The 26,375-nt window shown below is 38.3% G+C and overlaps 2 protein-coding genes across 2 annotated transcripts in view; one reads left to right on the top strand and one right to left on the bottom strand.

The window, feature by feature from the left end:
• Nucleotides 1–5,231, top strand: part of TRPC1 (Short transient receptor putative channel 1) — a 47,740-nt gene extending 42,509 nt beyond the window's left edge. The window contains exons 12-13 of the mRNA XM_051208163.1: nt 1,408–1,778; nt 4,541–5,231. Of these exons, the coding sequence (XP_051065997.1) occupies nt 1,408–1,778; nt 4,541–4,975 (806 nt within the window). The 3' untranslated portion in view covers nt 4,976–5,231. The remainder of the gene's footprint in view (nt 1–1,407; nt 1,779–4,540) is intronic.
• Nucleotides 5,232–7,080: 1,849 nt separating this feature from the next.
• On the bottom strand, nt 7,081–26,166 carry YME1L1 (ATP-dependent zinc metalloprotease yme1l1). Its single transcript, XM_051215485.1, has 7 exons — nt 25,705–26,166; nt 25,387–25,660; nt 17,811–18,149; nt 16,519–16,644; nt 13,770–13,964; nt 12,571–12,753; nt 7,081–11,787 (listed from the first exon to the last, which is right to left on the bottom strand). The coding sequence occupies exons 3-7, from the start codon at nt 17,940–17,942 to the stop codon at nt 11,422–11,424; spliced, it is 1,002 nt and encodes a 333-aa protein (XP_051065996.1). The 5' UTR covers nt 17,943–18,149; nt 25,387–25,660; nt 25,705–26,166; the 3' UTR covers nt 7,081–11,421.
• Nucleotides 26,167–26,375: the final 209 nt, after the last annotated feature.

Raw genomic sequence — 26,375 nt, 5'->3', positions numbered from 1 at the left:
CATGTTCCTCTTATTATGAGCTTTATTTTGACCTATGAACTATTATTATACGATTCACCATTCTTCAGTTATACCCTATTAATCAATTACTATCTTCCACATTCACAGCCACATTTGGCTAAATGTTGTACAAGTGTTATTTTCTATTTTATGGTACATTGTGGTCTATTTGATTGGTATATAAACGGCGTATGTTTGAAATACATGATTCATATTGCAGAGACTAAGATTGATGTTCTGTACTTAATAGGCAATGATAGGCTGTAAGCAGGACCGATAAGATTCTAGATTACTCGTACTTGTTTTATGCGTTATTGATCCGGTCGGTAATTCCACTGTTCTCTAATTGGCGGTATCATTACGTTCTACATTAATAGGACACAGGGCATAAGTTATAACAGTTTTATTGAACTGATATATAAGAAAACTATTTAGGCAAATTGTCAGGAGTGAAACTATGTACTCATTCGTAAGTAAAATTGTTGTTTGACTTTTGTTCTAAAAAGATTCACTTAAAAATCAATCTAATTTGTAACTTATATGCCGATGATTCATAAAGAGCAGTTAAAAAGATTAAACTAGATTATCCTTGACCATATGAGTTCACTTAATAAGTTGTATTAGATATTCCAGTATTTTATAGGAAATAATTATCTAGTTTTAGAAGTTCTCTAATCGGTTAATATTGAGACCATACGGCCGATTTCTCTGAACGTTTATGTGGTCTTATTGTAGTGAACAAGAACACCAGTGGGGACAATCGAATGTATTTGACACAGGACTTGTTAGTAAAATCTAACAAAGTAAATGCTTAATTTGCGAAATGTCCACCAATTGTTTCATAATGACTCAGACTTCATTGTCCTTGCATTTTCGTACAAATTGCATTCTGTTTTCATTCTTTACTGTTCGATCCTCTTGTCTTTCTGCTGCCAGACATTCTGTTCACGACTAACATCATCTACTACTTATGTCAATATAAGTAGTACACACCACACTATCACAAAGAAATTTCGATAACATTTTTCATCGGAAGATAGGACTAGCATAATCTATTAATACGGTTAGTGATAGGTTTATCAGTTCACTTGAGATTTTAAGTAGACTTTACTGATAATAACTGACTAATCAGAGATCTGGATCGATTGTTTTGTGGAGTTATTATACAACTTTTTTTTCAAAATCTAGAACAATGTATAACAGTGCTACATTATAGCATTGTTAGAGCGATCAAATCTTTTGATAGAATTCCATCTTTACTGAGACCTACCTGGACAACATGACATTAACTAGTGTTCGATAATCAATTACTTAAAAAACTTGTAAACATTATTCGATAAAACTAAGAACTGTTGTCTCATGAATTGTGTTGTTGTTGTTGTTTTTTCTTCCAAAAAAAATCTTTAGTGTCTAAACTAAGACGTGGTCGGGAAACTTATCAACTTTCAGAACTACAAGAAATGGTACGTGGTAAGAAATCCAAAGAATCAATAAAACGAACAAATATTAATAATAATGATGAAAACAAATTGAAACAATCGAAACCATTGTTTACCGATATAAAACATTCTGTTCATAAAAAATTGACACCTACTGGAATTAATAAAAATAGTTGTACCAGTATTGGTGGTATAATTGGTCCAGTAGATAATCCAGCTTTTGAAAATGAAGAAGTAATCATGAATAAGACTTCAATAAGTTCATCAGTTGATTTAGATGGAAAAAATCAAGAAAACTCAACTTCAGTTTTCAATCAAGAAACTTCAATAACTGGTGTAGTAAGTTAATTTCAAAATTCAATATTATTTTGATAGTACTAAGCAACAATGCCAGAATGCTTGGAATGCGCTTCTCTCCCTCTAAATGCAAGTTGTTGCTTCATGACTGGTCTGTGTCAACACCTGAACTAAGGATAGGGAGTGAAGTAGTCGAACACATTGACAACTTCACTTATCTTGGAAGTCTGATCAGTCCTGATGGGTTGGTGTCTGAAGAAATCTCAGCATGGATTCGAAAAGCTCGTTTGGCTTTTGCCAACTTACGTCACCTGTGGCGAAGGCGAGATATCCGTCTATCAATAAAAGGACGAGTATACTGCGCGGCAGTCCGTTCTGTTTTAATTTACGGCAGAGAAACATGGCCATTAAGAGTAGAAGACACTCGTAAGCTACTAGTATTTGACCACAGATGTCTTAGAAATATTGCTGGCGTCTGTTGGGATCACCGGATAAGTAATAGTGAGGTTAGACGCAGGGTATTAGGTAATGATGGTAAATCAGTTGATGAGATTGTGAATATTCATCGACTGAGATGGTTGGGCCACGTGTTACGTATGCCTGAACACCGATTACCACGTCATGCAATGCTAACGGGTGTTAGAGATGGTTGGAAGAAAGTTAGGGGCGGCCAAACCAAAACGTGGCATCAGTGCTTGAAGTTACTAACCTCTAGCCTGAGCCATGTTGGTAGATGCAGACTACTTGGTTGGGGTCCGCGTGACTTTCGTAACCGATGGTTAGAGACTCTTGGTGACATGGCTCAGAATCGATCACAGTGGCGTCGGTGTACACACTCTCTGTCTTCCCTTAAACTAAGAGATTAAAATCACTTCATATCTTTCTTTCTACGTACTAATCCTTTCTTCCTAAACTATATCCTTATATGCAATCTTTCTTTTATATATTACTACCGTTGAATTAGCTACTTTTATGAATCCGGTGTCCATCTTGTTGTGTTAATGAGGTATGGCAACTTGGACCGATGCATATATGTGCCTGGTCCTACGTTGTAGCTGACTGACTGACTGATATAAACATATCAAAGTGAATTGTTTATCTTCAGTCAGAATTCATCATGCGTTGAGATCTGCTCATGTGTTTTATGTCTAAGAACTAAAACTAATTAATAATCTTAGATTATTTTGAAGTGGTTATTCAATAACTCAAGATGGTATTGATTCCGGGTATTTACAATACTATACTGTTATAAGTGGGTAATGCTGGTTGGGGTAAATAAATTGAGATATGTTATGTTGAACTTAAGTAATGTACTGTAAATCAAAGTAACGAACTTTCTCATTTAAAAAAAATCATTTGTGATATTATTTATTCATCTTGGAATAGAACCAAATGGAGGATCACGGAAAGTCAAAGAGTAATCAAAATCTACTTTATTATAAGTTAGGATTATACTTTTATATTCAGCAGCCTTTCAATGAATCAAACAACAGATTTATCATATATATATATATATATATATATATATATATATATATATATATATATATATATATATATATATATATACTAGTGATGACTCGTTCATACTGTTAGGTTTCTCTTATTATGACCCAGCTACTCTTGTTGCTTAATATTTTCGAACACTTCTTCATTCGATAAGTCCCCAAATCTGAACATAGTTGTACAGGAACGCAATTATATTCCATATAAAAAGGTTGGATGGAATTAAGAACCACAATAAGAGAAACGTTAGTATATTTTAGAGTTTTTACATAAGATTCTAGAGTCTACTCCAAGTATCCGCTAGCTCTGATTGGATAAGAAATAGGCAATGAGGGTGCCCCCAATACAATTCTGCGTGGAACACTCATTAATCCAATTTCTATTCCACTAACATATACCTGACATGGTTGGCTTCAAAAATCATGATCTTCTACGAGAATTCCAACTTGAAGCTAGTCACTAGTTAACATATGAATCTTATCAAGATAAAAGAATTATAGTTAAGTGTTTAATTTACTATTGATTTTTCGGCGAGACTATAACTTATGGACGAACCAATCAGGTATAAGATAACAGATCTCGGAAATTCACTCATCTATTTGGCTAAATAGAGTTTTGGAATTATAGCTCATGCCAGTTCGTGATGAAAACCCTTAATCTAATGCTTAACCTTAACCATCAATTGTAAATCATAATTCTAATTCCTCACACTGGTTTACAACACTCATTTGGTCCTAGTTACTAGGTGAAGACTCTCAAGGTCAGGTTAGTGTCACTCAAAGGTCGTCCATAAATTAGTCTCACCGATTTTTCTACAGATTGAAATTAGTTTGAGAATCTTCTTAAACTTACTTGCTTGAGTGTCTGATGAATAGAAATTAAACCAAATAACCAGATTTTGGGTATAGTTCAATCAAAGAGTCACATTTTTTCTTAACACTTTGTTGTTAAACCAAAATGATATTGAGGCTAATAATCCTAAGGTTTTCCATTTGTTAGCTCTATTGTGGAATCAGTTTGACTAATATAGTGTATAAAATAATAATACTTCAACGCCTAACCAAAGCTCGTAAAGAGCAAACTACATCTCTGTGCTAATGTAGTGTGACAACTCGAACTGATGTACGTACGTACGAAGTTCTACATTGTTACTGACTGACTGACTATTGTGATTCACATTTCAATGTTAACGTTAATTAATGATCTTTGTGCAAAGATTTGTTTTGCACACTGTGTGTTTTTTTCTTACTTTAGTTCTAAACAATCCACATATCTTTTTACTTTAATAATAATTTCAGACAAATCAACCATTACATTCTGATTTTATTCCATGTACAACTACTGTAGTTTGTGAAGAAATAATGATGAATAATATGGAACAAAAATCTCATATCCCTTTAGATCAATCAATTGAGAAACAACTTCAACAATCATCATCATCATCTCAATTATCCATTGAAACAAGGATACCTTTAAAGAATATTCTAAAAGATGATGATATCATGTCTAATTCAACCATTACAAATGAAATAAACAAACAACATTTACAATTAAAACAAGATCATATGAATGATCAAATTGAATGTATAGAAAATCAAATCAATTTTCAATTGATTTCTGATCAAAAATCAACTGATCATAAAAATATTGATTATTGTAAAGTAAATAAAACTATTCATTATCCAATGGATGATTGTTCACAGACAAATAATCAACGTAGTGATTTTGTTTAAATAATGATAATCTAAAATTGTTTATGAAAAGAAAAAATGAATGAACAAAAACATTCTATTTTAATATGGGTTATTTTTTTTACTTTTGTCCTACTGGATAGAATACTTACTTACGCCTGTTACTCCCAATGGAGCATAGGCCGCTGACCAGCATTCTCCAACCCACTCTGTACTGGACCTTCTTTTCTAGTTCCATCCAATTCTTGTTCATTTTTCTCATGTCTATTTCCATTTCTCGGCGTAATGTGTTCTTTGGTCTTCCTCTTTTCCTTTGGCCTTCAAGATTCCATGTGAGGACTTGTCTTGTGACGCAGTTGGGTGCTTTCCTCAATGTGTGTCCTATCCACTTCCAGCGCTTCTTCCTGATTTCTTCCTCCGCTGGGATCTGGTTTGTTCTCTCCCACAGTACGTTGTTGCTAATAGTGTCCGGCCGATGGATCTGAAGTATTTTGCGTAGACAACTGTTAATAAACACCTGTATTTTCTGGATGATGGCTTTCGTAGTTCTCCAGGTTTCTGCCCCATACAGTAGAACTGTGTTGACATTTGTATTGAAAATCCTGACCTTGGTGTTGGTTGACAGTTGCCTGGAGTCCCTCCGGGGGCTACTGCCGGTCCCAAGCCCGGATAAAGGAGGAGGGTTGGGCATGGGGTTAGTGTCCCCATCCCGTAGAAAACTAACTCGCTAAAATAACGCTAACCAAAAAAAATTATTCAAACCTTTTAAACTGGATAGAATGGTTTAGCGTTTTTATTTCTGGCGAGTTAGTTTTCCACGGGATGGGGTCGCGCTAACCCTATCCCTGACCCTTTTCCTTTATCCGGGCTTGGGATCGTCAGTAGTTCCCGGAGGGGCTCCAGGCAGAGCTGGATAGAATGGTTTAATTAAATAAAATGGAAGAAATTATTGAAATTATTAACTTCTGTCTATGGAATAATTTTAACAGTTGAATTCACGAGTCAATTTAGGCTAGATCACCATTAAAAACCTGGAAGCAATGGACAGTCATTTCGTCCTAGTGGATATACATTGTTGAAGAGTCCCATACTAGGACGAAAGGGCTGTCTAGTGCTTCCAGGGTAGTCTAGCTTAAATCGACTCATGAATTCAACTATTAAATCATCATGTGTTTACTAGTGACTGGATTCAAGATGTATTTCCTGGAGTTCTCGTGAGAAACCATGACCAGTGGGGTTCAGCCATGTTTGTTGTGAGGCAATTACTCACTGAAGACAATGATGGACGGTGGTGCAATAACGTGGATTGGTTGAAGTTAGACATTAACATTGTTGGATGCCGGCTTAGCGGTCTAGAGTTTAAGCGTTCTCGTGCAAGAACGAAGATCCTGGGTTCGAGTCTTACGTGCAAAGTCGTGGATGCTCACTGCTGAGGGGCCCCCTACTAGGACGAAACAGCCGTCCATTGCTTCCAGATTTCCAATGGCGGTCTAGTTTGGGTTAACTCGTGAATTCAGTTGGTAAAATACTACAGTCTCCACAAGACCCTATATTGGTTATTGTTTAATAAAGATTGGAGATGGTACAACATCATTTATCTAATAGAAATCTTAAGCAAACTACTATATGTAAATCAATCGGTTTAAGAGGAACTTTAGATGGAATATTTGGCATTATTAGTGAAGGTAATAGTTATGATGGAAACCCGTATTGACTAAATCTGTGAAATATAATCTCTTTAGCATATTACTTTTAGAAGTGATGGATCCACAAAACAACGCATAAAACCTATATCTCTTTTGTAATTTATTTTCAGTGAATTTAAATTTAGCGTTTTTCGTGTCGAAATTTGAAGTTTTTTTGAAACACACATTAACGTCTATTTTTCTGTGATATTGACAGCATTCATTGCCATCGTCTGTAAATCCACACAGTGCATTGAAGTTGGGGAGGGTTTAATGAGAACCAAACTCAACATCTGATAATTTCGGGTAGTATATAACCTACTTTTATAGCCATGTTGCTTCGGTTATGTACTTGTCGGTTCATTTGTATCCATGATTCTACTGCTTATGCTTAGGAAACGGGAACCACTGGAACTCCGACGACGCAATGTAAGAACACAAATACTGATATAAATGAAGATTTATCAACTCTCTGAAAAGACATCCCCCCCCCAAAAAAAAGTCATCCGTAACCACATCATTAACAAACCTAATATGCCCATTTATGCACTGGTTTTACACACGCTTAAGCCTAATGACTAGTTAATAAGCATCATATAAATGAAAAAAGTGTTACTGTAAAGTGCATGTGAAGTTCACAATGATTAATACAAAGAATATAACTGTCGTATTGAACAAAATTCACACTTAATATAACATGCTGACCTGAAACAATCTTATTACTGGATATCGTAAAGAAGGAATAAAACCAATATCAATATTTTACTTTAGGAAGAAAACGAATGTCTTAACGTGTTTCATTGAGTTAAAGAAAACATGAACTCGTCTTTCTATTATCAACTTATCACATAGCATACATACATCTACCTATTTAGGGGTTTCGGATACTATTAGTTTTGATTTAATTTGTGTAGGATTTATCATCGTGTTCAAATTGCTGAACTAGAGCTTATACGAAGGTATATTTAAAACAAGTACAAATTATTCTTGAATACAGTTATATGAACGAAGAATATTATTTTCAATAATTTCTTATCAGGTTCTACAGTTATATATCCAAATTAATAATCCATAAAATTAGTCAGGTTTAAGATAAGGTGCATCTGGGACTTAAGGTTTTCTGTTAATTCATCAACGGCAAATCTGCGAACATTATTTACTTCTATCTCCGCCAACTAGACAGGTAATCATAGGATTTTTTAACGACTTACAGAACTACTCTGAACCCAACTGTCCCAGGTGGGAAGTCCTCTGCTGAAGTCATGTTTGGAAGACATATTCAAACTATTCTCAACGCCATGTTACCACCCAAAATGGTGGATGGGCACAGAGCGAGTCCTAATGCTGGCGATAAAGTGTTTGTTAAGTCCCACCACGGAGAGAATCAACGGGAACCGACAGAAATCACACAAAGATTGGGAAGAATTGTGTATAGAGTCCGAGGAGCTTTTGGGACATGTATCAGGCACACGAACCAAATCCATCAAGATTGAAAAATGATGCACACCCAAGATAACCAGGTGAGTCTTCCACAAGAGTTAATCTCAGATACATCAACGACATATACGCCCAAGAATACTGAAAAGAAGACTTGGACAAGAAAAACAGTAAAAAATGAAACCACCAAAAACCGGCTGCCAGGTTACAAGTGGACCCAAGGAGGGAATCTTATTTGGGGAAGTGTTGGGACGGCTTCCGAGAATTACGACGGAGCTACCAGAGGCCCTAAAGGAGCTGAAGAGTTTCCATCTAATCAAAACGTGATGAAGCTTTTTAGAATATCAAAGTGGCATGCTACAATCGGACAATAGTATAACTTGTCTCCTGGCGGATTGCCTGAATTATAATGATGTTATAACAAACATGTAATGATAGAGAAAACTATCTATGGCTGGGTGCTATGAAAGTAAAAACCATCATCTTTATTCCTGATCGATAATTAATGACCAGGTAGCTGTTGCATTTTGAAAAACCTTATTAGTTTACAATTTCTTAATCCAGTTCGATCAATAAATTATTATTACTGTTGTTTAAGGATTAAAGACTCCATTTATTCTTTGCGTAGTGGGAGGTCACATCATCTGCATTCGTGTGTGTGTCAAACTAGGGGTCATATATCAGCAGTCAATTAAGTGACCAGGCAGAAAGTTCCACTAAATGGAAAATCTTTCAAAGTAATTCGTTTTTCCTTTTGTCTAATCAGCTTAATGGATAGTTATACTTGTGGGCATTTCAAAAACATGACTTACATCCATGGATTGAGATGATTGAGTCATGAAGAAAGACTTGCTCTTGACTCAAAACTTCTGATTACTATTATGCAACTGATAAAGTGATCTGAAGAGACTATGAAAGGATATATTTCATAGGTTAACACCGTCAGCGAAAATAGTGGAGTAAAATGTTATGGAAATTCTGTGCTATTAACTTCAGAAATTCATGCAAACACGATGGGGAAAAAGTAGATTTCTACTCTGAAGAATAGATACAACTTTCCTACTGTTGAAAACATTATTAATACTTTGCTGTTCATCAGATGTTAGAAGTATCAAACTGTAAACTTCTAATTGTTTATTGAGACAGGAAATCACCAATGATTACTTTTAAAATGAAAGTAAACAGTTGATCGACCACTCAGTATTCACTATAGAAGGTCAACTGAAGTCTTAATGCCTCAATGGCAACTTCTAAAATTGTGTGACCCGAGTTCGAGATCATCAAGTAACATCAGCCACCTCCAGATTGCAGGTAAATCTTACTGGCGGTTGCAAACTAACACGAAATTTGGCTTGTTCCAACTAACTCCAACCATTGAATGATGTAAACACACTACATCTTGTAAAATCTGACAGTGATAACCACTTCAAACCTACTTAACATTATATCAAACAATCTATTAATCATTCAAATAAAACTATAACATGATCCACCTATATTTTACATCTTAATCGTAGTCGTAATGGAGAATTTTCACTTATCACATAACTTACGTTTACTGGCTGAAGATATCTAATATGAATCGTTTCATTTCATGTTTGCAGTTTATAAAGCGCTGAATGACAAATAAAATAGAAGCGAATATTGATTGTGCAATAGTTACCGAGAACTTAAACTATAAGCAGCAAATACAAACTTTTCTAAGTGGATTGAAATAAGGTCAGTTAATCATGAAATCGCAGACATATCAATAGGTATCACTCTCAAAAGTAACTTCGAAGAAATTAATTCCTTAGTAATGATTATAAAGTATCATCTTTTAAGTTATATAGGATTAATACTCTTAGAAATCTAAAAGGAGATATTCATATACACTGGGCTAAGAGGAGAAATAATAATATTAAACATACAGAATATGATCCGAAAAAAAGAACGATGAACATGAGTGGTATGAAATATTACCATATTTAGAATAGGACAAACAATCAAAACGGATAAAGTACCTTCGTTAACTTCAAAGACGATTCATCTATGCTTCCGTCAAATAGAAAGTCTGTATTTCATGAAATACATATATTCAAGCCAACAGTAAATCACTTCATAAAAAGAGCAACAGTGAACAGGAATTAGTGTATGCGAGTGAAATAATAAATAATAACAAAAGAAGTAACTCAGAAAAAATGCAACCAGGAAGAATTCTTTCAATTAAAGACGTTACGATCACTGATGAAAAAAGTTATATCCAGATCGCCACTGGCTTCTATTCCAAGCCATTTCTAATGGCAACACAAGCCACTGTGGTGTAGCACCTCAAAAAGGGAGTCGTGAAGGTCCTGCAGATGCCATACTTCTTCAGCATTCTTTCATCGTATAACACCATGTAATACACTGACCACCTACCAATTTTTTCGAACAAGTCCAAGCATCCGCAAATAGTAAACAATGTGGAGTTCGTTGGCACTACATTCGCAGTACGTGTTTAAGCCACCGAAGTCGATGTTTCAAGATAGTGACACCAACTGAATTACCGTCGCTGCCGTGAACACACGTTATCGAACCTCCCCACTACTAACATGGTGTTGTCCTTGAAGGTCAACAATTCCTCAGAAAAAACGATGGTCTAACACAGAGTCGACTAACATTCTCAACTCGGAGAGGCCAGGGTTCACAAGCATACAACAAAACTCCTCTAACCGACACGTTGTACACCCGAACTTTCACAGCCAGACTAACATCACAAAGGAATCAAAGATGATCCAGATTGACACAAGCCACTCTGACTTTCACCATACATTAGACCATCTCATCACTCACGCCACCGCCAGCATTCAAGCAGCTACTCAGATGCACGATCATTTCGACTACAAAAGTAATTAGGTTTTATTTTTTTTTAAATAATCGGTTGTTCGACAAATTTGAGCAATCACGATACGTGGTTGTATGGCTATAAAGTTAGAAGTCGATCAATTCAACAGGTAGATTACAGCTTTATCATTTATTACATCTACATTTCAGGTAAATATCATTATTTGTTCATTTATAAAGCATAAAATGTAATATAGATACATATATGCATATATAACAATCATTGGGAATAGTTACAGTATTCTCTCTCTCTCTCTGGAAAGTGGAAGGAGTAAAGGGTGAAAGTATAACGAGTAAATAAATTCAATTTAGAAAATGATAGAAGAATAACTAAAATAGTACACCAATTGTAACAAGAAGCAAAAAAGAAAACTCAATGAAGGATTGGAATTTTTTGTAAATGAGCTGATAAGTTTGAAGAAAATAAATGTGTGTAAAGTATCGATTAAATGGACAAAAACGAAATAAAATCAACAAGATGTACAATGATTAATGGAACAATTATACATGAATTTCAGGTGATGTTGAAGAACCTAACTGTGGCAAAAGAGTTGTTGATTTTGATGTTACTGATGGGGTTTTTGGAGGTTTCATTTTACCAGCTAATACTGCTATCACTTCATCTTTGGTCAATGTTTCAAAATGAAGTAATGCTTCAGCTAGAAGTCTATGTTGTTTACTTTGATTAGATAGTAAAGTACGTACACGAGTTAAAGAATCATTGAGTAATTGGTCAACTTCTTTATCGATCAGGTCACGTGTAGCTTGACCAATTTGGTCATCCTGAGTATCTGGTATAACTCTTGGTCCAATTTTACTTGAAAAACCGAAACGTTTAACCATATTTTGAGCTAAAACTGTTGCTTTCTATTGAAGGTAAAAAAAAATTTGTTGAGATAATTCAACCAGATAATGAATAAGGGAAGGTAATTAAATTTGCGAAGTAGAAATAAACCTGCGAATGGAGTGTGAATATGAATGGAATTTTCATGGTAAAATAGGTGTTAGGCTAGTATGGAACTCCTGAACATTGTTCATCTATGATCCCACTGAAAAGTGAAACTAGGACCTTCAGGTCTTGAATGAGAGTTTGAAATTTATATTGTCGAGTTAGCATCCAGTGGCCTATGCTTCTAACTTCAATCGATTTACGACATTGCACAACCGTCATCTTATGTCGTAAATCCTACATGATTGAACTCGACTGGTTACGTCTTCTTCCCAGAATTTCGGAAATCCCCTCTTGGAGTTATTGATTAAGGAACATACAATTATTAGTAATAAAAGTTTGTAGGGTTAGTCTAATCTAAACGTGAACATGATAGACTGGCTTAAGCTAAGGAATTACTGATGATCACGAAACAATGAAAGTCTGTCCTTTTCTTGTATGGTTCCCAATGGTATTGCCGATAATGACAGATGAAAATCGCGCAATATAGTGAATCAACTGAAGCTACAAATGTGAACCCATTGGGAATATCTCTAAAGTTTTCAATAAAAACTTGGATTAAAACTTTAAGTAAAATCTAGGACTCCCCAATTATGCATTTGATAATGCTTTGGACAGTCAAATTAATTTAAATTGGGAACTTATAATTGAAATAAAAAGGCCCTTATTTCAATAGAAATGATCTCCATGCAATTACTTACTCGAAAATCATCTGCTGCACCAGTGGTAACTTTGTCTGCACCAAAAACTAATTCTTCGCCAACTCGACCACCCATCAATACATCTAATTGAGCTAATAATTGTGCACGAGTCATAAAACTAATATCTTTCTCTTGTAGAAAACTAGTAAGACCACCTGCCTCACCTCGAGGAATAATTGTAACCTAAATTAAAAATAAAATACAATATGGATAAAATATCCAGGGAAGAAACAAAATAGGAGAGGCATAGTATGGTCATTTATACAGTGTATGAATTGCCTCCAAATCACAGAAAATGGGGATTAATTCAGATTGAAATGGTTTGGAATCTCCCCTTTACTTTTTTTGGACTGAAATTCGATTACTCTTGATTGGCATATGCGCATCCTGTGTGTATTGCTTCAATATAGCCTAGATAAGTGATATGGCTCAGAATCGAACACAATGGTGTAGGTGTATATAAACTCTTTATCTCTCCTTAAACCGTGAGATTAAAATTGTTTTATACCTTTCTTTCTACGAACTAACTCTTTCTTTCTGTATTATATCCTTGTAGACAATCTTCCTTTTGTATATTACTACCATTGAAGTAACGAATTCTATGGATCTGGTGTTCATTTTGTTGTGCTAATGAGGTGTGGCGACTTGGACCAATGGATATATGTGCCTGGTCCTACGTTGTAGCTGACTGAATGACTGAGCAACTATCTTTTGGCGAATTCACCCTTAAAGCTGTACAGAATTGTACGGGTAATCACACAAAAACGACAAATGCTTACATATGTATATAGGTTTATGACTCACGTTGGAATGTGAATTATATTTTTAAGGTTTATAAAAGCAGATACTATCATAAATATCAAAGCAAATAGCCGAAAAAAATGTGTTCAGATTGGTTGTGTGATGGTTGAGATAGTGCAATGAACAAGGTTGATTTTAATCAGGGTAGGGTCGTGGAGATTGTTGAGTTTAACTGAGATCCTGAACCAACTAACGTTAGACCACCATTGAAAACCTGGAAGCACTAAACGGCCGTTTCAATCAAGTATGGGACTCGGCAGTTAGCATAAATGATCCCGCACTGCAATGGTGATCTAACGTTAGTCGGTTTACGATCTCAGTGAAAGGTTGACTTTCCTCTATAGCGACAAGGTAGAATAAAAACTAATCACGTTCAAATAAAATATTAACCTACATACTTTGTGTAGTGGTATACTTTCCGCAGTCAACAATGCTACTAAAGCATGACCAGCCTCATGAAATGCTGACACTCGATTAGTTTGATCATCCAACGGACGACGTTTAGCCGGTCCCATTATTAGTCGATCACGAGCATCCCACAAATGGTGCATTTCAACAAAAGGATCATTACGTAGTGCAGCGGCAATAGCAGCCTGAAATAAATTGGATTTGTACAAAATGTATTTTATGAAATGAAATGAGGAAAACAGTTGTTGGCTCAGTAGAAAAGTTGTAAATAGTTATAAAATTGCAATAAACTGAAATCATGAAAAAACGTAGGATGACTAGTAAGCAGGGCATCCTCAAAACCATAGGTAAGTTCTTCAAAAGTAACAGTAAAAACAAAGTCAACAAAAGTTAAGATAACGAAAGTTCGAATAGAATATGAGTATATAGTTCTTTGAAGTGAACAGTTTACATACGAAATTTTAGACTATGTAAAGTGATGTAGGCTCAGAATCATTTGTAATGGACTAGATGCATTCACTCATTGTCTTCCCTTAGACCCCAAATTTCTAAATTATCCTGTAAGTTCTTACTGCATGAATCCATATTTTCTCCTAAAATTACATATCTCTTATCCCTAATCTTTTCTACTACTACTGATTCTGTTACTGCTTATACCATTCTGGGATCTCGCTGTGCGGATGTGGTGTGGTGACGTGAACCGATGCACATATGTGCCAGGTTCTATGTGTGCACATGACTGACTGACAGACCACAAAAAACTGATCTTCAAAAAGGTAAGTGAAATTATATCCACCTAATTAATCGGTTTCATCGGCATGCGTTAGATTCAGTGAAATGGTGCAGGTGCTCTGATTACCATCATCAGTTTCAACATGCTTTGCCTTACTTTTACTTAAACATATTAACATTGGTACAAGGAGGTACCAAATACATATGCGCTACATAAATCATTCGATTTATGAGAGGGCTAGCATACTGCTTACTTTAAGTAAGTAAGTAAGTAAGTAAGTAAGTAAGTAAGTAAGTAAGTAAGTAAGTAAGTAAGTAAGTAAGTAAGTAAGTAAGTAAGTAAGTAAGTAAGTAAGTAAGTAAGTGAGTGAGTGAGTGAAGTGAGTGAGTGAAGTGAGTGAGTGAGTGAGTGAGTGAGTGAGTGGTGAGTGAGTGAAGTGAGTGAGTGAGTGAGTGAGTGAGTGAGTGAGTGAGTGAGTGAGTGAGTGAGTAGTGAGTGAGTGAGTGAGTGAGTGAGTGAGTGAGTGAGTGAGTGAGTGAGTGAGTGAGTAGTGAGTGAGTGAGTGAGTGAGTGGTGAGTGTGAGTGAGTGAGTGAGTGAGTGAGTGAGTGAGTGAGTGAGTGAGTGAGTGAGTGAGTGAGTGAGTGAGTGGGTGAGTGAGTGAGTGTGAGTGAGTGAGTGAGTGAGTGAGTGAAGTGGTGAGTGAGTGAGTGAGTGAGTGAGTGAGTGAGTGAGTGAGTGAGTGAGTGGTGAAGTGAGTGAGTGAGTGAGTAGTGAGTGAGTGGTGAGTGAGTGAGTGAGTGAGTGAAGTGAGTAAGTGAGTGAGTAAGTGAGTGAGTAGTAGTGAGTGGTGAGTGAAGTGAGTAAGTAAGTAAGTAAGTAAGTAAGTAAGTAAGTAAGTAAGTAAGTAAGTAAGTAAGTAAGTAAGTAAGTAAGTAAGTAAGTAAGTAGCATACTGCCCGGATGCCCAAAGAGAAGCAGGTGGTTTTAGGGAGCCACACCTAGAGCCTTCGATCTAAAAGTTTGATCCACAATGCAGTGGAGCATCGTGAGGAGATGCAGTGCCATGGTAGCCGGTCACCAACGATTGGTTCATACGCCATTTGTTCCTTCAGGATACTGCAGTCCATGTGCACCATTGGTTTGGAATGAGGGTTTTCCAACTCCCCTAGGTGGACTGTCCGTGTCCACTAGCCCGGTTAAAGCGTCGGACATTCGCTTTTCGTCCTCTCAATTTCTTAAACAATAGTAATGCCGAGAGAAGGCAGTGAGTAGGACTTCCCTGGCAGTGGTTGTACGCACGTGGCCATGTGAGAGCATTTGGAGAGGGAGAGCGGACTCTCCCCACTCTCGGCCGTACCAGGGCATTTGAGGGCCCTGCTTTGCCTACATCGATCTCGAAAGCATTGTAGTTCTCATTCAGTGTTATAGACGATCTACAGTTTGTTGAAGTGTGGGTTGATGTTATCAAGAAAGACAATTAAAACTTTCAAAATTCTCATCTTGAGTTACATATACTCTCCAGCATCTTAAAATTTCTAGTCTAGCCTGGTAAATTAGTCTGAATACCTGGTCCATCAGGTTAATTTAGGAGTATTTCACACCCGTCGGTGAGAGAAGCAAGCAGCAACAGCCTCTATGACAGTAGGCCTCAACATACACAAAGTAAAAAGCAAGGTCCTGAAGTACAACGCGGAGAACACCAAACGAATCACGGTTGATGGAGAAGCTCTGGAAGAGGTGGAAAGTTTTACGTACCTAGGCAGCATCATTGATAAACAAGGACGACCTGGCACAAATGGGAATAAAGTTAGTTCAGAGACTAGCTCAAGCGTTTAATTTGCGATTCCCACTTAATAGATTAGAGGTTAGAACCTATTCCCTTAATTTCGATTTGGAGATTCATGTAAAATGATCACTTGCCTAGTACACAAGCCTATAGAGGACACTTCAAATCCCAATAAAATAAAATGTTTAGGTTATCACCATCAACACAGAAAAACTTACTTGATTAACCAAATTTTGTATATCCGCACCAGTGTATCCAACTGTTCCATGGGCCAACTTTTCTACATCAATATTTGAGCCTGCTTTTACTTTTTTTAAGTAAAGATTTAGAAGAGCTATTCTGCCCTACAATAAAAAAGGATGGATAATAACAATGATAGCGTTTGCTGTGGTGGCACAAGCAGCTAATCACCTACCTATTCATACATTAGGCTACGGTAAACCCAAACGACTTTGTTCACAGTAACTTAATGATAGTAGCTAATGAAGTGACAGTCAAAATTAATTTACCGATGTAGTTTTTATTCGTCTTAATGAACAAATTACAACCAGAATCTCAAAAACAAAGAGAATATCATTTGTCTGAAATGTCAAATTAGAACTTTCCTCCAAAACTAATAATTACTGATGATGGAAACCTAGAATGAAAACATAAATATCTCTTCCTATCATAATTTATTCACTATGTTATGACAGATTGAGAATAATTTGCAACTAATATAAAGATAGACAGAGTGGTGTAAAACGACACATCGTCAAGGAAAGTTTTATTATGGATTGTTAGATTCTGGTGCGCTATTATTAACTCCATTCATTAATTTGAGGATATTGTTTGGCGTGCAAATATATCAGATTTCTGACAGGCCTGTGGTAGCTAATAAGAAATTGTCATCGACAAATGTGGTAGATGTGTTAGCCAATTAACTTCACTTTTTAGAATTTATGCAAACTACTACAGTCCTATTCTAAAAAGTTGCACTAATTAACTTGAGATCAATTATTTGATTTGTAAAAAAAGGATTAACTAAAAAAACTTAATAATAATACTATCATGCAACACATTTCTGGGGTTGTTTTAATCATTATATCTATTTTTCATAGTTGAAGTTTGAAAAATGTTTGATGTAAAGTTAAAATTGTTACTAAGACTTGCTCATCTAACAGTAAAGATTAGATATTGGTGGAATAACCTGTTTTAAAGTTATTACTGAAGTTGTGCTATTCAATAGTCAGTGTTTATTGAAGTTTTTTAGGCAAAAGATAGTATTTTGTTTATGCATAATGACGCTTTTTCGCAACTACATTTTTAGATATAAAACATCATGGCACTATTGTGTTGAAGCCTTTTGTACTCGTTATTTCGTTTGGTAGTAATAATCGCTTACCACTCAATACATGCTAGGTTATTTTTATCGCTGTATTCTATCATAAGAGTAGAAGTTTGTGCTGTTTAAATGATATCAACATTAACATGGAAATAGGTGTATCAAACTGGTCTAATATTTACTAACTTCATAAGTTGGTGGTGATACATGAATTTGGACATCAAAACGACCAGGTCTCAATAAAGCCTTGTCTAAGACTTCTGCTTGATTTGTTGCACCTAAAACAATAATTCCTTCTCTTGACTGGAACCCATCCATTTCTGCGAGAAGCTGGTTAATTGTCTGGTTCGCAAAAGGATGATGAGAAGAATATGTCCGATTTCCCCCGACAGAATCTATTTCATCAATAAATACTAAACATGGTGCATTCTGTTTGGCAGTGGTGAAAAGTTGTCGAATACGAGAAGCTCCTAGTCCAACGAGGACTTCGTCGAAACTACTCCCAGAAGCATATAAGAAAGGAACCTATATAAAAGATAAATTCAGATTTTAAGCATCTCAAGTAATCGGTAAAAATTGCTCATTCTTATTCACGCCCTCTCCGCTCTAAGCGTGAAAGAACGATGTACTAATGATTGTCTGATTTATAAAATCAAACAAAGAGATACATGGAGAATAAACGGCTTAGCACAGGCATGTATCGGTTCAAGTTCCCACACTTCATATGAGCACACCAAGGAAACATGAAGAAAAAAAGTGATGAAAACGACTACAGTAGTAAAAGTAAATGGAATATAACAGAACTCAGCAAAACAAAAAAAGACATATCGAACAACATTATGTCGAAGATTGCGAGAAGCGACGTATTAGTGCCATCGCAACCTAATTCAGGCCGTTTGACATAATTTTCAGTCGTTGCTTAGGGTTGTTTTTTTGTCAGATAACAACTTAGTTGTAATTCACTATTGGTGAAAGGAATCAACAAGGAACTATTCATTTTTCTAGAGTTTTGTTACTTTTGTGTGTCAGGCATGAAAATCATGCTTTCAGTCAGACACTGATTCTGCCAATCTGTCTACTTAGGAAGCCGAACATATTTTTCGCACGAAGTATCTCACGGATCTGCACTACTCCGTATGGTTACTGAACTTAATTACAATAAGGACGACGGGCTGCAAAAGCCCATTGGTAAGGCTGAGGGTGGGGAGATTCCGTTTTCCCTCTCAGAGTACTTTCATATGGCCACTGCCAGGGAAGTCCTACTGAATGCTTCCTCGCAGCAGGGTGTTGGTTACGACATTGAGAAGACGGAAAGTGAATACCCAGCGCTTAAATCGGATTAGTGGGTAAGGGGGATCCACCTAAGGTAGTTAGAAAACCTTGATTCCAAACCAGTGGTGCACATGGGCTTAAAGATCTGAGAGAATAGAAAGACTATGAACCTATTATTGGTCGCCAGCTATCATTGGACCGCATCTCCGAGCGTTGCTTTGGTGACTTGGTGATTAGACCTTTAGGTCAAAGGCTCGGGGAGTTGGTTTCCAAGAAAACCACCCGCACCTCGGTAGTATCCTAGTCCACACAAAACGGATGACTAAAACTAGAAAGAATTGTTCCCACTTCAATTACCACTCTCACAAATTCTACTAACTGTTATTCGGTACCATATTTTTATTTATATTGCGTTACTTGTTTATTCCCGCTGTATTCTTTTATGTTCCAACGTATAAAGCAGCTTACCTGTGTTGGGAATCTTGTCCTAGCTGGACGATCTGGAGTCGCTGAATGTTCAAAAGTTGAATACTATAACCGAATATGAATTACGAATCAGCCACTCTGAAGCCAGATGTGTCATTCGAACTGCCCTCGGACGTTCGCACACTAATGCAGATCGGACGACAGATAGGACTGGTAATATCAAGAGAAATTCCTATTATCTACGTCTGTTGTTTATTCAAGACTTTAGTGAAGTGCTATAAATTCGCTCTTAGTCTATCCTTTCAAAATATTTACCCTCAATTGCGTCCACATTACTGGCTACAGTTATACGTTGGAGGTTTCTCAAAAACAGGGAAAATGAATCGTGGGGAGCAGACTGATTTTTGTTGTGGTTCAGGATGTATTGATCATTTATTTACACTCCCAAAAATGCTGGAACACCGCCATCCCTATGGCAGTCCAATAAATGTGTTTCTTGATAACAGGGCCATTTTCAATTCGTTCGACAAGACGGTTATTTGTGATTGTTTGAAGAAGGGCGTGTCCGAGAAGTTTACCAACATCTTGAAGGTTCTATATACAAACACCTTAGGTAGATTGAGGGCATACAGCCACTTCTTTCCACTGTTCCATTCGAGCAGTAGGGTTCGATAGGATTGCCTAGTTTCACCATTCCTCTTCAACTTTGCCATCGATGACGTTCCGGAGACGGATCTGATGGATGTAAGTAGTGGTGTGGATCTGTTACGTGTGGAAAGACTTTCCGACCCTGAGTATGCGAACGATATTGTCTTACTGTGTGATGATACCGAAGTCATGCAATCTGCACTTAATCAGTCGACAATCAGTGTCTGTGGGCATGGCACGTGCTATACACCCAAGGGCAAGGTAATTTTATAAGACTAACAGGAGCCTGAACCTGCACTCAATTTCGGTAGTAAGCAGATGGAGGTAGTCGAGATGACCGTGCATCTGAGTAGCTGCTTGAATGCTGGCGGTGGCGTGAGTGATGAAAGTGGCCTGTGTCAATCTCGGTCATATTTGGTTTCTTTGTGATGTTAGTCTGGCTGTGAAAGTTCGGGTGTACAACGTGTTAGTTAGAGGAGTTTTGTTGTATGCTTGTGAACCCTGGCCTCTCCGAGTTGAGAATGTTAGTCGACTCTGTGTTAGACCATCGCTTTTTCTGAGGAATTGTTGACCTTCAATGGCAACATCATGTTAGTAATGAGGAGGTTCGACGTGTGTTATAATATTTATTTGTTTGGTCAGTTGCCTATCTATCTGTTGGTTGTATTTCATTATTATATTGAGATACACTGACTACCTGCCCCCCTGAATGCCCTGGTACGGCCGAGAGTGGGGAGAGTCCGCTCTCCCTCTCGAAATACTCTCACACGGCCACGCGTATACAGCCTCTGCCAGGGAAGTCCTACTCATTGCCTTCTCGTGGCGGGGGTGTTGTCTACGAAAATGAGAGGACGAAAAGCGAATGTCCGGCGCTTTAACCGGATTCCAAATCAATGGTGCACATGGGCTCCAGTATCCTGCGGGAACGAATGGCGTATGAACCAATCGTTGGTCACCGGCTACCATGGGACTGCATCTCCTTACGATGCTCCACTGCCTTGTGGGTTAGACCTTTAGGTCAAAGGCTCGGGGAGTGGCCCCCTAAGATAACCACCTGCTTCGGTTTGGGCACCCGGGCAGTATCACAGCCCACACACAAATTGATGAACTCTTTATGCCTACGGAAATTACCTTTCTTGCTTTGAAAAACAAACAATTGATTCAGATTATTATCATTACATTTATTGTCATTATTAATACTGTTATTATTATTACTAGTATTATTGTCATTATTGTTATTATTATCATTATTATTATTATTTTCCACATTACTCACCCTCTTTTATACTTATACAGCGGCTCGTCTTTGGCGGAAATCCGACTGTATCTATACGTTCTCGAGTCACTGTCCGGTTTGAAAATTGTATGTTACCACCGAATACGAGGACTGAAGCAGATTTTCTGAAACCACGTGCACCATTCAAACTGGCTGCCTTCAACGTTCGCACATTTATGCAGGTCGGACAACAGATAGGGCTGGCTATGTCTTTGGAAAGTCTTAATATCGACGTGTGTTGTCTATCCGAGACCCGTATTCAAGACTCTGGCGAAGTACTACAAATTCGATCTCCATCTGTCGCTTCGAAAAGCTTGTTTTACGTGCGCTTATCCGGGGACCCTGTGGCATCTTCGTCTGGTCTTGCTGGCGTTGGTGTCGCACTAAGCGCTAGAGCTGAGGCAGCACTAGTCGATTGGATCCCCATTAACAGTCGGTTATGTGCTGTTAGATTAGAAAGTTCCATCAAAGTGAGAAGAAATCGGCGTGAGAAACGATGTCTTTTCGTCATCTCCGCCTATGCCCCGACAGATTGCAGCCCGGATGCAATCAAGGATGAGTTTTACCACCAGTTATCAGTTCTTCTCCAGAAAGTGCGTTCGACAGATATTGTAGTACTAGCCGGAGACTTGAATGCTCAGGTCGGGCGTCTAGGCACAGAAGAGAGTCGTTTAGGTGGCCGATGGGGACTCGTTGGTCGCAGGTCAGATAACGGGGACCGTCTACTGCAACTTTGCACAGACCACAACCTGTTCCTGGCTAGCACTAACTTTCGACACAGTCATCGCCGATGTGCCACCTGGCGTCCTCCCTCTGCATCTCAAGCCTGGACTCAGATTGATCACATCGCGATCAGCTACCGCTGGCGTGGTTGTGTAAAAGACTGCCGCTCCTTTTGGAGTACCTATCTGGACTCTGACCATGCCTTGGTCTGCGCCAATCTTACCTTACTTTTCAGTGGACAACGAAGTGAACGCCATCAACGGATTGATGTTAGCAAGCTGGTTGCAACTTCTGTTGCAAGTAAGTATCGAACCGAGCTAGCCTCTAGGCTAGCTACCACTCCACCGAAAAGTATAGATGAGCATTGGTTGCAATTGCATGACGCCATGAAAATGGCGGGAACAGTCAGTTGTGGGTTTGCGAAACGTCCCGCCTTTAAGCACTGGGTTTCTTCTGGTTCCTTACAACTCATTGAAGCCCGTCGGTCTACTCCGGGTGACCGTGAGTTTGACCATAAACGATGGATGTTACGTAAGGAGATTGGGCAAAGCTTGCGTAAGGACCGAGAAGCCTGGTGGTCGATGCGTGCTAATGAGCTGGAAGCAGCAGCTGCATCTGGTAACTACCGGAAGCTCTTCCAGCTCATCCGAGCCACTGGCAGCAAGAAGTCTGGTGTGAGTGAAACAATCTGCGAGGATGATGGGATGCCAATCACTAACATCCATCGACGTCTTGGACGATGGGCAGAATTTTTGAAGGGCAGTTCAACTGGCCTGCTGCTCCGGCAACATCGGTCAGACTGTCCTGCCCTACATGGCCGGTGACGACTGATCCACCTAATGAGGAGGAAGTCCGCAAGGAACTCCAACTCTTAAAGCGTTACAAATCACCTGGCCCAGATGACTTACCTCCGGCTCTTTTTATAGATGGTGGTGACTTTTTGACTAAGGAATTGACGACGTTGTTTACAAAGGTTTGGGAACTAGAGTGTGTACCAACGTCATGGAATGAGTCGATAGTTGTCCCTATCTTTAAAAGGGTTCACGTCGTTCTTGTAACAACTATCGGGGATAAGTCTACTTCCGATTGCGTCTAAGCTATTGGCTTCCATCATTCTTCGTAGGTTGTTCAAAACCCGAGAAAGATTGACTCGCGAGGAGCAGGCTGGGTTTCGTTCTGGTCGAGGATGTATCGATCATATCTTCACCCTCCGCCAAATGTTAGAACACCGCCATACTTTTCAAAGGCCAACAATCGTAGTGTTTCTTGACATCAGGGCTACCTTCGATTCGTTGGATAGGACTGTTCTCTGGGATTGTCTATTGAAGAAGGGTGTGCCTGAGAAGTTTATTAACATCCTGAAAGCCCTATATAAAAACACCTCAGGCAGAGTGAGGGCATACAACCACCTCTCTCCATTGTTCCATTCGAGCAGTGGGGTTAGGCAGGGTTGCCCAATCTCACCATTCCTCTTCAACTTTGCCATCGATGACATTCTGGAAACAGCTCTGATGAATGTAAGTAATGGTGGTGTGGATCTGTTGCCTGGAGAAAGACTTCTCGACCTTGAGTATGCGGACGATATTGTCTTACTGTGCGATAATGCCCAAGGCATGCAATCCGCACTTAATCAGTTGGCAATCAGTGTCCGTAGGTATGGTATGTGCTTTGCACCTTCGAAGTGCAAAGTACTTCTACAAGACTGGCAGGATTCTAATCCTGTACTCACCCTGGACGGTGAGCAGATAGACGTAGTTGAGAAGTTCGTGTATCTGGGTAGCTGCATAAGTGCTGGTGGGGGTGTGAGTGATGAGATCAATGCACGAATAGTGAAAGCCAGAGCGGCTTATGCCAATCTGGGCCACCTTTGGCGCCTTCGTGATGTTAGTCTGGCTGTAAAGGTCGGATCTACAACGCGTCGGTGAGAGCAGTTTTGCTCTATGCTTGTGAAACCTGGCCTCTCCGAGTTGAGGACGTTAGACGACTCTCTGTGTTCGATCATCGCTGTCTCCGAAGGATTGCTGACATTCAGTGGCAACACCATGTCAGTAATGCAGAGGTTCGGCATCGTGTGTTCGGGCACAGAGATGATAACTCAATTGGTGTCACCATCTTGAAACACCGACTTCGGTGGCTTGGACATGTTCTCCGAATGTCGTCCCAGAGAATTCCACGTCGTGCATTATTTGCCGACTCTGGGACTGGTTGGAAGAGGCGGAGAGGTGGTCAGTGCATGACATGGTGTCGTGGTATGAAAGAAAGCTGCAAAGGACTGGCTTGTGTTGGTCCTTCACGACTCCCTGGTTGGGGTCCGAGAGATGGTGCTACACAGTGGCTAGAGACGTTATCAGATATGGCTCAGAATAGAAGCCAGTGGCGATCCTGCTGTAACCTTCTTTTACTTTCTTTCTAAAAAGTGGTTGTGTCTCCTTTACCTGAAAGATTTCTTCTGATTGTACCTTTTCGTTCCGTCGTTACTACCACACTACCTTACTCCAATCTCTTCGTCATTGTTCTCCTTTTCTTTTGCGTTCCTTAGTTTTTTTTTCTATTTCTCTTCGAATTTTCATTGTTTTGTGTGGCGCATATATATTGGCGCTCTCTTGTACCAATATTTATGTGTTCAAATAAAAAAAAATAACCTGACACTCAGTTTGTTTCCATTTCAGTACAATGTGGATTAGACCCTAGATTTATTTCACTACGATACAATTGCTGGATGTTCTATATTCATTTATTATTTATATTGGTACAAGGAGGCACCAAATAGATATGCACCACATAAATCACTAGATTTGTGTGAGAGCTGGGATACTGCCCGGGTGCCCAAACCAACACTACAATTATGTCCGTCCAGTTGCATCTATACAATCCGACTATACTTTAATTGACATAAACATTCAAGAACATCCGTATTCTAGTTCGTACTTAGTTCATTTACTCTCAGCTATGGATTATTAAGAAAGTGAATATAACTGGTAAATGTGTTACATTACATAAAAAAATCAATGTAACAGTGCTTGCCCTTGTTTACAATCAAACTTTCGACTGACTGCGCAATACACTATCCTAGTTACACCTGTATTAGTCTTAATTTCACTATCTATCGGGCATTTAAGAAACTCTAGGAAAAGATAAATTTGGGATGTGGTATCATTGTTGACAAAAGTTCCGGAAGCTAGTCGCCCGGTCAATATACCCTAAACTTTTGTGTCTGTTTGATGATATCTCAATCACAGTTGGTACCAAATGATAATATAACCAGTTGTACGGTTAAATGTTTTGGATAGGAAGTAAGCTGATATGTTAGTCACTAAACTATACTCTAATTTGTAGGAATGTAAATAGAGATAAATGCAAAGAGGTGAAACATTTAGAGTAGTGTTTATGATATTGACAATCCTTGTTTTAACATACTTGAGCTTCTCCAGACACCGCTTTAGCGAGTAAGGTTTTACCAACTCCAGGAGGACCCACAAGGAGAACACCTTTAGGGAGTTTAGCTCCAATGTGATTGAACTTTTCAGGGTTTCGAAGAAACTCAACAACATCCACGAGTTCCTTTTTGACCTCATCACACTGAAATTTTGGTTAATAAAACTGAGATCTACTCCTTGAACGTCACTAAAGTTAACGTCAGTGTTTTCAGCAAACGACCCTACATTCTGGTCCAAGAATTTCGGGAACGTACCTAGTGACCAAAATTCCAGTTATCGCGAGCAACAAATAACTTACCAAGCGTTTTTTTAAAAAGCATTATGGTGCAGCAAGAAACCACTCCAAAAAGAAGAGTCTTGAAAATCAGTGTCCTCCATATCTGCGCTCCAGTTGACGACTTTTCACTATCAGCTGACGATTGAAAGCCTCTACGATAGGCATCTACTAGTCGAAGTTGTGCTGATGGTGTTTGATCCTTTAAAATTTCATCCAGATCTGAACCCACTGTTGATGAATCTGAATTACGCTGCCTAGCTTCTTTTGTGTCAAAAATAAATGAACTAGGACGGTTAGTTTTTCTAGATTTTGTAACAAATATCCGAGCGTGGCTGTTAGGTATTCTGATATATGAAGGACACAAAGCAGCCAAGCGAGAGTGAAACGTTCCTCGGTTGCTCCCACAGCAACTTCTAATAATCCGACAACACGGACTGACAATCATAAAAACAAGCTTGGCAATGAAACAAAATTCCCACCTATGACCTTTGTGGTCATAAACTTCCAATATATCCAATATCCAATATCTCCCATATATCTCAAAAATCTTTATCACCAGCTTGTATAGATTGGCTGAATTCCTTGCGCTCGACTCTTACTGTTTGTAGACGGCTTCAGATATTTGGTAGTGTCTAGTAGGTGGTATTCTAGCCACTCGACTGCACCGATCCCAGTCAGTTTGGTAATTATTT

Source organism: Schistosoma haematobium, chromosome 4 (genome assembly GCF_000699445.3).
Source record: "Schistosoma haematobium chromosome 4, whole genome shotgun sequence".
Lineage (NCBI taxonomy): Eukaryota > Metazoa > Platyhelminthes > Trematoda > Strigeidida > Schistosomatidae > Schistosoma > Schistosoma haematobium.
This window is presented reverse-complemented; position numbering and strand designations above follow the sequence as displayed.